Source organism: Hesperophylax consimilis, chromosome 26 (genome assembly GCF_061612785.1).
Source record: "Hesperophylax consimilis isolate HC1 chromosome 26, BYU_Hcon_1.0, whole genome shotgun sequence".
NCBI classification, from domain to species: domain Eukaryota; kingdom Metazoa; phylum Arthropoda; class Insecta; order Trichoptera; family Limnephilidae; genus Hesperophylax; species Hesperophylax consimilis.
The window spans coordinates 27016992-27032895 of NC_142861.1; the positions used below are offsets into that span (position 1 = coordinate 27016992).

Consider the following 15904-nt stretch of genomic DNA (forward strand, 5'->3'; position numbering starts at 1 on the left):
TACAGGCTCGATGTAATGATTCAGAACGTAATCAGAAGGAAATTGGAATACTGGCTTTAGGATCTTTTAACGGTGAATCATGGGGGCTGATAAATTAACGTACGTGCTTAACGGAAGAAAGCTCGGAGGAATGAAAGAGAAAAAATTACAATACAGCGTGTCCTGTGCATACGGTATTATTAGTTTGATGTTTATTCGACCGTCCTTAGATTTGGTGAAAAAACCAAACAAGTTCGTCTACTAGTCTTTATCAGCCTGATCAGCAGTTTTGCTGTGGTACTTTTTAGATTAGTTTCATTGGAGTGGTGCCTTCCTCCCACTCCCAGTACGGACGTCACATCCTCGGGTTATGCGACAGATTTTAACACATTTGAAGATAACAAGATAAGCTATGGAACATAGCCACCAGGTTTTCCAGTGGGTATGTTTCATATCTCAATATTCTTTATTATATATTATTTTTTTAAAGATCTGTGTGTAGGTCCTGGGAGATTTGTAATATCTTAATAATTTGCGAGATTTCACTATTCATTTTGTTGTTGATTTCTTCAATTTTTTCATGATGTTTTTTACCATCTGCTAAAATTTTCGTTGATTTTTTTTAGTGAATTGATTTAGAAAATTACTATTGGAATTTTGGGTGAATCTTCTACATTTTTTTTCAAAGATCTTGTGTAACTTTTAATTTTTGGATATTTATGTATTCTCGGCTTGAGCAAGAATGTAGCACTATATTATCATCGCACCGTAGTGTTTATTCAAAGAGATTTTTTAATTATTGAAGGAGAAAATAATTCTTATAAATCTACATATACGAACCACGAAACAGAACAAGATACAAAAAAGATAACGGTCACAATTAGGAATTTAATCAAAGATCTCTTTTTTACCAGAACAGGCGTCTAAAGCATTATGTTCATACAGACTTTTAAAAATTCAAGGTATCCCATATAAACAAAAAAAACTGATATGTTTATCCGAGACACTATCTAGGTTAGAAACCAATTTCATTAGAAACTTAGTTTCCATTTTAAAAGGTACATGTCAAAAATCAGTTGCAAGATGATATTGTTAATTATGAATTTCAAATATGATATCGATTAATATGACGCTTAATAAATAGGTCCCAATGGTCGGGTGGTTAGAGACACCTGTCCCAGCAAAACAAAAGATCCTGGGTTCAATTCTTGGTTGTGACTGTCATCTTCTTATTTTTTTGTGTCAGAGTCTGTTTCATGTTTCTTTTAGATTTACTAGTATTATCTACTTCTTCGATGATATATTACGTGGATGGGTATAACCTTCAAAATAAGTTTTTTTAAGTTGTTCCTGGAGATTTTTTAATGTTAAGTAATAAAATAAGATTCCACTGCACGAAAATCTTTCAAACTGTTAATTACTGTCTATTACAGAGTCTGCTGAAAACTGAGTATTTATGTAATGATGGATATAAGATGATTCTGCCGCTGAGAACTCATGTGACAGGTAGTTTAATTTCACTAATAGAAATTTTTTGTTGAGAATAATTATTCGCGTGGTATTTTATTTAAATGTTATTATTTTTGGGACACCTTATAATTTAGTCAATTATCTGGAAACATGGAACGGGCTCATTCATTGAACTCTGAGTTTATTTCAGTAGTTCTTTGTATGCAAATGATGTCTTCCATAAAATAGTCTGAGAACGGCTCGCTAGATTCACTTTTTGACGTTATAATATTGCTAAAGAGTCTTTACCATTAATCTGTCTGGGAAAATATAATTTACATAAAAGACCTTCCCATAGCAAAATAAATCTCTAAAACATATATTTATCACGTTTTTTCTATGACCCTTGTTGCTCTTTGGCTTTAGACTTAGACCAAAGGTCAGGGGTTCGCATCTCTGGTAAGTACTTACCCGAACGCATGACAAATTGTTTCAGTCTATGATTCAAAAATAGAACTACTTTTCATTGTGCTTTTTTGGTGTCTATTGTCACTTACTGTTGTTTGAAATTTGGTAGCATCTTCATGTTTGAATAATTTTCTTCTCGCAAATAGATTAAAAAAACCACCAAAATATAAGTAACAAATGAACATCGGAAAATAAAACTCAATATAACAAAAATGTCAATAAATTGTTACATAGTTAATGCCAAAGAAATACAAAAAAGAATAATATGCTGCTCATATTGCATGGGCCCGACGAAACCTTTACGATTGTAGAAAGGGAACTACAGCAGGTAAGTGGACTTTTTATTATATTTTTAGGCAATTCTTGATATAATATTTTAGGTAAGATTAATTTGTGAGTTATACTTCCTTGGGTATAAAGCCAGTTTTTGTTGAGGCTATTTACACGCTTCAACAACAAAAATGGTATAAAATAATCACAACTCAATGACCTAGTGGTCAAAGAAAGGCGTTGCCCATGTTAGAGAGATTCTGGATGCGATTCCCAGTGGTGACCGTTACATTTCCATTTTTCGTTTCTTGTTGTGTTTTATGTTTCGTTTAGATTTATTAATATTATCTTTTTGGAAACCAAAAGTCAATGCTTAGAATGGCATTGATCGGTTGTGTTTTGTGGACATCCTTTTTTATTTTATTTATTTATTGCATCTCACTATACATGAAACACTCTTCACATAAAAATCAACCTCACTAGGACTAAACCTGTATCGAGGTTAACAATTTACATTTGAGTGAATCAAACATAAGAGTATCATTTCATAAGAGGAATTGAACCATCAGTCTTCTGACTGCCGGTCAGGTGCACTAAACTACTGTGCTACTTCTGCTTATTGGTAACCGCCAAAAAATCAATTAATAATTATTTATTCAATTAATCTATAATAATTTATTATTGAACAATTATTGCTTAGTGATTTTTTAGGTAAATAATTATGCCCCACACAGTCTTGCCCTGGTGATAGTTCTTTATACTCCAACTCCATTTTGTTGTCTTTGTAGTTTTGATCGATGATAAATTAACAGATTTAACTTTGTATGTATATCAAAATGAAAGATGAAAAAGAAATGACATCTCGAAGAAAAAAAAACATCAATGACCTAACCAGAGTCGATTATCTTTATATATAACAAAATATAAAAGTCCTACCTGCGGGTAATCTCCGTCCTTGGTCTGATAGTCGAACACATAAAAGAAGGTTTTAGGGGCCTGTTCCTCGCGCGTGGCGCCGGGGGGCATCGGTTTGGCACTCAGCAGATCCGCCGTCTGCACGAGCGGCGCCACGAACTGCGCGTCGCTGAGCGCTGCGACGGTAGCGTCGCGCATGGTGATTGGATGTTGCTGTAGGAAAAAAATACTCCCCTTTGAAACAATGCATTACATGAATTTCCTCTATGCTCCGCTTGTAATTATTATTAAGTGACATTCAATTCATTTCCATAAATATGTTTAGTAGATCAATTTGATTCACTTTGCAAAGGGTGAGAAATATAAGATTACAATATTGATAATCAAATAGGTGAAAGGCGTGTTTATAAAGATAGATAACTCTGTCAATTTAATTTGTGTAGTAAACAAATGGGGCGATGTGGGCATGTTTTATCCAGATATTAGATTATTGGGGAACAGACAATTTAGGAAAAAGATCGAGACAAACATACGTTCCATTATTATTTAGAGTGCAAGCTTACCTTCTGGCTTGCACACATACTCTTTCATGTACGTACACATTACTGTTACTTTCAAATAAAGTTGACTGAAATAAATGCTGTTCAGGGCTGAGATCTGCATGGTTGTGATTATATTTATTTTACTTAAATAATAAAATACATAACTAAAATAATAAAATATATCAAAATAAAGAAGAGAATGATTTTTATGTCATTTCCGTGAAAGTATTTTAAAGCAATGAGCTTGGAGCTTTGGAGAACTCCATATAAGGAGAGTTGTGAGACAAAAAAATGGGGTTTTTGCTTGATAATAATTTGTGATCAAACTCACCTGTATTGTTCGTTCCCAGTCAGTATATTCGTTGACCACTGTGAAGAAGATCTCGCTCAGATGATAGGTGTAGGCGTTTCTCACATAGGTTCTGCAATAAATAAAGATATAAACTTTTAAAATATGATATATAATATCAAAAATACGAAAACAGCACACTTGATATCTTTAAATTATATGTGCAATTTAAAAGTGTAAGTGTATTTTTGTTCAAAAATAAACAAAATTTATCGTTAAGGGTTTTTGATAAGGGTTTTTCATTGTATATACCAAAGTATTTTTGACCGTACCTAATCAAACCTCTTTATGGACTTCACCAACCCGATAAAAATACCTACACACTGTGATATTCTCCCACTTTTCGCCATTCTTTTATTTGTTTAAAACAATATAAAATTTTCTTCTCTCTTGGCTATGGCCGATATTTAATTTTTTTCTTTTAAGGCTTTGCATATGTGTTCGCAGGGATGGGAAATTCCTCCCCTACAACATATAAGCCTCCCTGAAAATTGGACCCTTAATTTCTTTGATATCTACAGAAAGCTACTTAAAGCTCTCTTGTACTACGTATCTTTATAGACATATGTACTTGACTAATTAATACGTTATTTACGATCTTGAACGCAAATATTTTCGTATTTATATTGTAATTAAATTCCATCAAACGTTGTGTAATTTTTTGATTTATGATATAGGATTTTAATTACCTTCATTTTTGTGGTAACCCCCTTGGTTCTGATCGAGGCGTTGAGTTTCAAAATTTAATTGGTCTTTCCATTGCAAACCTAGACTTAAATGAATTCTCTGAATGAGCTAACTTTCCTATTGTAATTATTCTGATTCCCTGCACCCTAACAAAGTCGTAGTTAAACGTGTTAAGTCGTGTGTCTGTTTGGCGCCACTCTTTTATGATTCTGCTGCTATAAGGTACATGTAAAGATTGATTTAGTAGGTTAATGTAATTAGTTAATTGCATATTTGACGAACTCGGAATAGCCCATTTGCTGGCATAATTTGGCTCCTTCCTCCTGCAAGTAAACGAGATGATCGTGGGTCAACCAGAAATTCGCACAATCTTTTGACACGGTTCTTTGATTGATACCTAAGTTATAGCGTCCCAAAAAACCTTCCACGTCATCATGCACTGCCTTCAAGTTTCCCCTCGGGTCCCGATACCCCCAAATTCCGACCCCTCCTTGGACTACAATTTACTTAGGGCGAACCGGTTTTGTCCTATATACAATCATATACTCACGGTTGGTGTGGACTTACGGGTCGTGAATCCTCATTCCACGTTTAAGAGAAAATGCGAGAATAGTCCAGAAGACCTAAAATGCAAGCTTTATGCAGGTCCGCATTCTCCAGTAAACAGTACATAAGAAGATATATATGTATACATACGTTTTTGGGAAAGGTTTATAACTTGCAATACAAGGCTATTTACCTCGCATCCCAAGCTCGGATCTCGTGCCAAGAACTCTGCGAAGTCCTAGGTTTGGTAACCGAATAAATACGTACTAATAGGGTGATACTAATAAATACTAGTAGAATAAGGTCTTATTGATAGTTTGTTTTGGAGAGCTATCGAACTCCAGGCTTTTTGTTTGGTTTTGACGTTTTTATTTAAGAGAATCGTCATTTCTATTTGGTTTGGTTAATGGTCTTGTTGTAGGAGCGACCACTGCCTCCTGTTTGATGAACTGTATTTTTCTTTCCCCAGGATTCAACATTAGATTTAGTTCATCCTATCCCGTGATTTTTCAACTGTTTCATGTAATTGATTGCCACATAAGAGGGTACACGACTCTCAACTGTCTCAGGCAACTGATGGGGTCTGTATGAGCACCCAATCAATAATATTCAAATGTTTCGTATAATTATTCGATATAATCCTACTAACCCGTGATTTTTCAATTGTCGATTGTGAATGATAAGTATTTGTAAGCACGCAGCTTCCAGCTGTTTCAGGTAACTAATAAAAATCTATGCGACTATCTAAACAATGGTATTCAAATGTTTCATGTAATATTTCGATATAAATCTTGCTAACCCCTGATTTTTCAATTGTCGTTTGTGATTGATAGGTATTTGTGAGCACGCAGCTTCCAGCTGTTTCAAGTAATTAATAAAATCCTATGCGACTATCTAATCAATGATATTTAAATGTTTCATCTAATTTTTCGATATAAATCTTGCTAACCCGTGATTTTTCAATTGTCGATTGTGAATGATAGGTATTTGTAAGCACGCAGCTTCCAACTGTTTCAGGTAACTAATAAAAATCTATGCGACTACCTAATCAATGGTATTCAAATGTTTCATGTAATTATGCGATATAAATCTTGCTAACCCCTGATTTTCAATTGTTGTTTGTGAATGATAGGTATTTGTGAATACGCAAAAATCGCTGCACATTGTACAATGACATCCTGGTAATTATCCTTATAGCCCTGACAAATTATCTAGTTACGGCCAAGGTCGTTTTCAAACTATGCGGTTGACACAGTTCTCCAGTGACTTTGTTTATCAACAAATCGACTAATATAAACACCTTCTCTAACACACTAACCCAGATGTGAGATTATTTATTTTAAAATTATCTCGCGCTCTCCTTGTGATTCAGTTTCGTCACCCTTTATTGTGCATTATTTAATTAAAATATTTTTTTTTTCTTTTATTGAAGTTAAACTATTTTTCCATTTTCCGAATTTAGTAAATTTACTAGGTTAAATGAAGAATAAATATAAATATATATTTAAGTACACATATCTCGATTGTCAAAATATGTTAAATAAGAGTACATATATTAATAAATAAATATAAAATATATGATTCTACATAGTCTGGAATATTAATAAATACATATTTTCTTTTTCAATAATATAGATATGTCCTCGGGTAGGTATTAAAAATCGCTACCATTTCGATGCTTCGATTAATAAATAAAATACATATATATAATTACATTACTCATATATATATTCTTTATATACAATATATTATTTTATATTTATATATACATACACAAATACACAATATACATATTTTAATGTGTAATTCTTTGTTTTGTTGTTTTTAATAATTTAAATGATATACCATTGATCAGCTGTGCCTCCTCACTCCTTGGGCCTGAAAATTATTTATAAAAGGAAAACTCACCCCCTACAAGATTTTTCCGGTTGGGTGCCACACAACAAATCTTGCCGAAGAAAATCCTACCTAATTAACTGTATTTTCCAACTAATTTCAAAATAAATCTTTTCGACTATTTATTCCTATTTAATATTTTATTTCTTGCTTGATTCATATAAATTAGCTGATATTTAATATTTGTGATATAGATGTGCCGAAAAACTATAAATTATTTAGGTCGAACTATTTTTGTTATTTTCACTTCTTTTTAATTTTTTTATATAATTTTATAAGAAAATTCATCCCGAATTGCGCAAACTTTTAATTATTTCGATTCTGAATAAATTAAATATCTGTTAAAACTTTCTTCTAAATTGCACTGGTTTCATCAATATTTTAACCTATCCACAATTAGTTTTTTTTTTTTTTGAACTTTTCTTTTTGAACAAAGGATTGGGCATTTATTATTATTGAATCCTTTTTTTGTTTTGTGTTTCTTTTAAACTAAGATGAAGGTATTTACTATTAATAATTTAAACAAAATTATAATCTTTTTTTAAATATTAATTCGCGAACACGTTCAAAAAAAACTCTCAATTAACTTTGAAAGTTTTCACTTTGAATGAAATAATAATTTTTTAAATTTTTAATTAATTCACAATTCACTTTTTAGCACTTCTCACTTTCCACTTTTAAGCACTGAATTTAATATCTATCTTTTTTTTAACACTGTTTGATTAAATTAAACAGACTTATTAAAATTTCACTGATTTTAGCACTTGTACTCTTTCCGAAATTCCAGGAAAAAGTCCAGGGACTTATTCAAAATTTAACACTTAAAGATTTTTCACTGTTAATCCTACCAAAGAACGTAGTACTGCCACGTAACAACTTTTCAAATCCTCGGCGCGACTCCCGAAAACTGGTCTGCACCGCCATTTTATACCCTTCTCAGGTTCCAAAAGACGTATCTGAATTTCCTCTGATGATCGATTCTATCTTTTACCAACTCGCAAATCCGAACATACCTACCCCCAATTTCAATTGTCCCTACATACGATCTTCTGTTTTCCGGCTCTGGGCGGTGGTTAATTTTTATCTCACAACTCTAAATCGATAGGGTCCGAATCGGGTAAGTCTGCGTTAGTCGCCCAAGCTTCCTTTGTCCTCCGTTCATACAAAATGTAGTTAAAATCTCATGATTTTGCGTTCCTTTTTTTTTTCAATTCGCGATAGGTCCATCCTCAATTACATATATATAGATCTCAATTTTATGCATCTCGTGCGAAAATTGTTTAAATCCATGCTGAAATCTTTACTACGCATTTTTGAATATCGATTTGTCTAAATTCTACTTAATTTTATTGTCACCTATATGAGCTTTTCCATTTCCACCCGTACTTTCTCTCTTTATGTCGCAGATTTGAATTTCCCCTTTTACTTTGAATTTTATATTATTTTCGACGTTTTCCTCCACAAATTTCTTCTTTATTCTTATGTTATTTCTCATAACTCTATAACTAATTATTTTCCAAGTCGTATTTATTTATTTCACGGATAAATTTGAATTGTATCACTTTTCTCCACTTGGATTATTCCTTGTCACCGTTCTTTACCCTTTCTTTTATCTTTTCTCCACTTTTCCCGATGTGTGTGGTCTCCAGGAAAATTTCATACTTCATCTATTATTAATTAATATATAATTTTCCACACTTCTATGGGAGATATACCTAATTAGACTCTGGGATATCTGTCATTTTTATTGTTTTATTCAATCTCCGCCCCATCCTCTATCTTTGTCATACAAGATTTCACATAAATTATATGTCTGGACACCTGTTTACGTCTCTGATTTTAGGTACTATGGTCGTAAATTTTATTTAATTTCAAACCTATTAATTTTAATCTCTTTTGCCTTATCTAAATATCTTATAAGCCCAACGTTAAAGTTAATCGCTTTTCTAATGGCTTATCACCTTAACCCTTTCGTCCCGGAAAGAAAAAAATCACATTGGATCCGAAGCGGGGTCACTCAGTCCCCCAATTTGTTTTGCTTATTAAAAGGTGTTAATGACATAATTCGATAAAATTTGTTTTGGTTATAATTAGAGGGAAGTATATTTTACATATTTCAGTAGTCATTATCAAAATCGTTTCATAAATAAAGTCATAATTAATGTTCTAATGACTTTAGACCATAACGCATATGTTTTCAAAGAAAACAGAGAAGGCGGGTACGTAGCAAGCATCGCGCCTCGTTTCCGAATCTCGACTGCCGATTGGCGATTAAGCGTCGACGTGGGTGGCTAGTTTCTTGCATAGGGTGGTCTGTAAATGATGGATATATTTTTTAAGTTTTAAAAACCTAGCACTACTAAACTAGGTGCGGATGTTATTTCGAATATTATGTGAATATTTAGATGTAAGTGAAGATTATTATTCCTAATTTATTATTTTATATAGTATATTTACATTTAGGGTTAAATCGTAGTGTTTGCCTTACCAAAAATAATGGGTTCGTTTGTATGTCGAGGGGTTCGAGATAAAACGAATTTTTGGAAAATAGTGAAAAATAAGGTATTTTTAAAACTTAAACGTGAATTAAATTATTTTTCTATTGTAACCTCAGATATTCCTGTTGATTTTTCTATGTGAAAACACCACAACAGTCCCAACTGCTCCTAATCATCTGAAACCAGTGAGACTATGGCATTCCCAAATGGGGTATGTTGGAGTAATAAAACTTCTAACTTTTAGGTGTACTAAAGTGAAAATATTTCAATTATTAGTAGACCCAAAAGTCACGAGCCGCTACTGTTATGTTGTAAGGCTAAAAGTAGTGGGGAGGGTAAGGAGATGGGGAAGAGGAAGGTGGGGGAAATACCTGGCTATTCAGATCTGGTCACCAAACGAGGTCAAAGTCATTTCAAGCAACATTCGAAATGAATTCTGGTCAGTAAATTGTGAAATATCACAAAGTATTCTATTAAATTTTACCTACGCACACCGGGATTTGAACCCGCGACCTCCGGCTTACTAGTCTAGAGCCTTACCCCGCGACAACGGATGCTGTAATATTTATGAAAGAAAAAATATATAATATCAAGTTGCAGGGCGGTAGATGCTTTCAGTATTGGCCTAGTAAAAGACCACCATGTAGAATCCAAACGTTGCTTGAAATGACTTAAGTCTATATGGTTATTAGATTTGCATATGCATGTACTTCAACCTTTGTCTTTCCCATATCCTCCCCCTCCCTATCCCAACTAACTTCAGCCTCACAAAATACCCCAATTGGGGATGCCATAATTCCACTGGCTAGGACGGCTCTTGTGCGGTTTTCACACAAATGAATTAAAACGATAGAATTTTCTGATCTTATTTAAAACATTGGTAAATATGCCGTAATAAACTGCAATAAATACATGCCGACTGATTACATAAATTCTAATATTTTAAGTACAGAATAAATATTTTACAACCCTGAAATAGATATTAATTTATAAACACCATTTCATAAGTGTAAATGTACTGCTTACCAGTCTGAAGATGCCCATAGCAGGGCGAAACTAGTCCGCTTTTACAGAGAATTATTTACCACGAAAATTTAGAGAATTAGCAACTAAAACCCAATATACAATTTAACAGAAGTTTGCGATAGACTTTTTAACCATATAGTACTTAGTTTTTATTCAAGTTCCTTCAAATTACTTAAAAATGTTAACAAAATGTGTCTCTTTCTGACCGATTTATTTTCCATGTGAGAAAAAGAGACAGACCTAATTTTAATAATGTTTCTAAACATGAGAAATTTACCGGATGTACGCCAGACAGGCCGATCTTAGTCCAGCAAGCGAGCATTTTAGCATCGCAAAAGGAAATACCAGAAGTGCAGTGTACGCGACCGGGAGTTAGCCCTTTCCATAAAATGCAACTTTTACGGTCCAATACGCTCGTCTTTTACGCTCGCTGGATCGTTCTCGGTGGAGAGCGGAGAGTGGGGATGGGGACGGGGGAATTTTAGCCGATGCTACGAAGCTGAGGTGCGGGGCAGGGGACAGGAATTTTGCCGGAATTTTGTACAAACTATTTAATATCTAAGAAACTAGAAATAATATATAATTTTTTTAAATGCAGATCGATAACCAAATAGTTTTTTTAGGAATACCTAAATTATAGAGTATGTGGTGTAAAAAACAACTTAGATATAGCATAAAACTCTCGTTAGTGTATGTGTGTTCCCCCCGTCCGGTACGGGAGTGTTAACGTAAACAAAAATCATGTTCGAATTTCGATTGTTTATCCTCTGAAATACACATGAGACCGTCAACCTTTTATCTTGTTTCGATCCCTCTGTAATCTTGTGTAACTCTAATATCTATCTACCCTGATAATTATGTAAAATGTCTACTTTTCCTGAATCTAATCTATCGTTATATGTTTAGTTTTATTGCCTCCCTCTGATACTCAATTTTCAAGTCCCTAGGACCTTTGTAGCAGCTCGAAATCTCTGTATTATCCTTCCATTCGGTCGCCGCACTTTTCTAAAATGTCTATTTTTTTGCGAGATTTTCATTCAAAATTGATTTACCAATATGTCCGTTTCATCTTAAATTGATAACGATTAATTTCCATTGTTTCCAAAACTCTCGCCTCTCTTTAGTACGATTTTTATCGAACTTGACACCCTCCTTCTATCATAAATAATTGTACTACAGTTGAAAATTCTGCCAGTAATTTCCCTAAGTTTTTCCGCCCTCTCTTATACTATCACGTTTATAATTTTTTCATTGCATTTTTGTGTGTGTGCTTTACAACTTGTAAAAACTTCCAAAGCCCTCGATTTCAATGGTTCGATACCTCATAAATGTCTCAGTTATTGTAAACATTCCCAGGGCTAGTTCCCTTGAACGTCGATGTTTACTCTATAGTGCATTTACCTCTAATTTTTGTGGGAAAGAAGAAGCCATTACTTATCTTTTTTATTGCCCGTTCCAAAGTTCATTCCTTTGTCTGTAGTTGATGCACGCCTCTCCGTTCACTGATTGGTTATTCAAAATTTGTATCGTTCTCGACCAGATCTAATTGGTCGACAACCTTCAATATTTATTTTTAGGCCTAGAAAGGGGGTTCCTTTCTCGTGCTAGACGATTTTACGACCTCTCTGCTTTCGTCCCGGAACCTTGATTTAATTCCAACTATTACAGGTGCCTATTGCAAGCAACTGAATCACTTTTTAAATCAACAGATGTCGCTAGAATGACGATTTTCATAAATAATTTGTATATTTTTTTGCAGCTATGGTTTATCTGTTTTTTCACTGTGATTTAAAGCCTTTCATCACAACACTTATTTAGAAATTTTGTAAAATCTCGATCCAATAAATAATTGTACTTTTTATTTCAGCGCTTTAATCGTGGGAAGATTTATAAGAACTTCCTGAAACCCGAATTGATCTCTAATGTGATAACAGAACAAATACAATATGTTGTTTATTATTTTTAATGTTTTGTGAAATGGTATTTTTGAATATATCACACGGTTATAAGACAAAACTTTAATGTCAGTTTTGAGATATAAAAGGCAATACGTATTTAAAAAATCTGATATTTTCATGCGAAGGGTAAAACCGGTCATTAATAAAAAGTATAAGATAGTTTTTCATATTCAATTTTTGTTTTCATACTAACAAGTCATATTAATTATTTATTGTTTTTTTTTTACGTTAGAATTTTTAACCTCACTAGTACCAGCCTGTGTTGATGTTAAAATAAATACAAAAATGGAATTCATCTATCAATAATTTCAGGTTTCGAAATCTGTAGGACACAAACTGAAAAACATTCATATATATATAAATGTGAGTTATACATTCTGACTCTAAATATATATATGAATGTTTTTCAGTTTGTGTCCTATACACTCAAAAACTGCTGGACCGACCTACTTTGTTCTTATTAGTGTCAGGAGTTTTAGAGTCGTTCGACTGGTAGAAAAAGTAGGGAACGACCAAGGAAGACATGACATGTTGAAATTAATCAAATTCTTATGTGCGGTAAATGTAGCGTATGTGTTGAACGAATAAAGGGGTGTAAGGAGAATGTAAGACGTGGAAATGAATGGTAGAAGTCGAGGACGTCATAACTTTTAAAATTCTTAACAATAATATGATTCCCTTCTCACCCAGTTTTCCGGTAAGCTAGAATTCGCAACCTCAAAAACTTCCTTCAAACAAAACAGGAATAAATCCAGATAAAATTGAATACGAATATGTACTTATTTTTAACACAAAAATTAATATTTTTTTTTTGTAATACGCGATTCCGGAGAGTGACTGAAGCAATTGTGATGGAACAAAGAAAGAAGAATCTCACAGTACACGGAAGAGGTCAGTAAGTACCCGAAAATCCCTCCTACATAACCTAACCTAGCCTATGACAACAACAAATGTCATGTAATGTAAAACACGCGCACTGTGAGTATTTAACATTTCTTATTATTACATAGCGCAAAAACAAGTAGGAACAAGGGAAAACAAAAAAAACAAGGGAAAACAAGGGAAAATGTAAATTATTATGTACATAAGTTTAATTAGAATGAATTGGTCTATTAACAAATTATTATATTTTGTTGTGTATTTTTTTTTGTTTTTTCTTAGTCTTCCTATCTAACGTGGTGATATATTTATAATTATAATACGTTTACAACAGTGATTTCAAAGCTTTTTATTGTTTTACTTTAAACTAGTGGAAACCTCACATTGTAAAGTAAATAATTTTTTTATATATATTCAATAATATTGTTATTGGGTTTATAACAACAGTTTATTTTTAAACAAGTTCTGCTGTGTAATTTTTATAATTCTATAATTATAATAATAAATATAATTCGTTCACCCCTACTAGATATCTTCAAACCTAGTGTAAATATGAGTGCACTATGAAGTACTTAATTATGCTATTAAAATAACCCTATGAGTCATCGTTTGGGAATAACAAACATAAATAAATTCAGTCAAATTTAAATTTAACACTAATTGGGGAAACTTTACTGGGGTAAAAACCATTAATAATTTCTAATATTTTACTCAGAAATCAATCAAGAAATCAGTAATTGAAATTAAAATACCTACCTAGAAATAATACAAATGCATCGTCTGTAAGTGGGCTACCCACAGTTTGATAATGCCTTCAGAAGGCGAAACAGCTGTCACGCGTAATAATAACTACACAGAAGAACTTGTTTAAAAATAAACTGTTTTTATAAACCCAATAACAATATTATTGAATATATAAAAAATTAAAAAAATAAAACGGAGTTCTACAAATTAAACTTGATATCAATAAATAAATAAAATTTCAATTTTAAACAAGAGGTAAATTAAAAGTTATTTTTCCGTCACGTATTTAATTTTTCACCAAACTTATTCTACGGCAGCTGTAATTAATTTTATTGAAAGGTTCTGTTCAACGCATATTTACCCTTCTCCCAAAAAACAAATAGATATCCTTTACTTTTGACAAATATTTGAATTGAACGCATTTTCAAATATTATCTGAAGGCTGTTTTTCATTTCTTCATTAAGGTTAGGTCATGTTGTTAAACAAAACAAAAATAAATTTACTATGCCTCAGCTTTGACGATTTCACTTTAGATAGGAAGGATAAAAAATGAAAAATTGTTTAAAATTCATTAGTATTTTTTATAACATTTAAAATTTAGTAGGTAGTTGATACTTTACTAGGTAAAGTTCAGTTGTTGGTAGTTATTTATTTAAATAAGAGTTTCTATGGGTTTTTACTTCATAGGAATATACTTTAAAACTATGGTAGGCATAAATAATAAACGGTAGAAGACCCCAATGAAATATGTAGCTTTAAAATACCATTTAATTTTCTATCAAAATGAAGACAAGACGTCATTTTAGATATATTTTCTTAATGTGAAACCGCACAAGAGCCCCAACCGTCTGGAACTAATGAAACTATGGAATCCCCAATTAGAATATGTTGTGGGGCTGAAGGTAATGTGGAGGGGAAGAAGATTGGAAAGAGGAAGATAGGTAAGTAACTGGCTATCCAAATGTGGTCACCAAACACGGCCAAAGCCATTTTAAGCCACGTTTCAATTCTGAATCGTGGCCTTACATCAGGGCGATATTGAGTGTATCTTCCACCATGGAACGTGCCGAATAAAATACTATTTATTATTTTATATGAGTAATTAGTGAAATAATGCAAATTAATGTAAACAAAAATTCTTGCGCACGCCGAGACTCCGCGAGGCCAAGAACCTTACCCATCGACCACGGAAGCCATCAAAATATTATCACCATGTTATATGCTCAATGCATTTAGGTTTAAAAATTTAATAAAAAAACAGTTGTTGCTCCTATGTTGAAAATAAATATTAATTCAATTTTTAAATTTCAATTATACATTGTATTTGTATATTTCGATACAAAATACAGATAAATAAATATCTACGTAAATATGTTGTTCAAGGGGATAAACGGCGGTTCTTGGTTTTTGGGCGTTGATTGCGTGCTGTGTAAAAGTAAAATAAAGGTAAAGTATTCCATTACCGATGCGGCCGATAACTCTGTACGCGATTCATCATCTCGAATTGGCCATTTGCCGAAATCGCTATCAATCTATGGCGGATTTGGCCGGCGAGAGTAACTCGGGGGTGGTGGGAACCGGAGGGGCGGCCGGTGACCCGCCCCGGTGCGAAACCATTAATTTCTTCTATCTCCGTTCGGCCGATGATCATATTAGTCCTGGGGGATGGCGGAGGGCGGAAAAGGCCGTGGCTGGAG

General features: G+C 33.0%; 1 protein-coding gene across 1 annotated transcript in view; it reads right to left on the minus strand.

Annotated features, from left to right (window-relative positions):
* LOC149411363 (neuroligin-4, Y-linked-like) overlaps positions 1–15904 on the minus strand; it is an 887216-nt gene that overhangs the window by 206644 nt on the left and 664668 nt on the right. Inside the window, exons 6-7 of the mRNA XM_089647299.1 lie at positions 3955–4045; positions 3103–3294 (exon numbers count right to left, since the gene is read on the minus strand). Coding sequence (XP_089503425.1) covers positions 3103–3294; positions 3955–4045 — 283 coding nt within the window. The remainder of the gene's footprint in view (positions 1–3102; positions 3295–3954; positions 4046–15904) is intronic.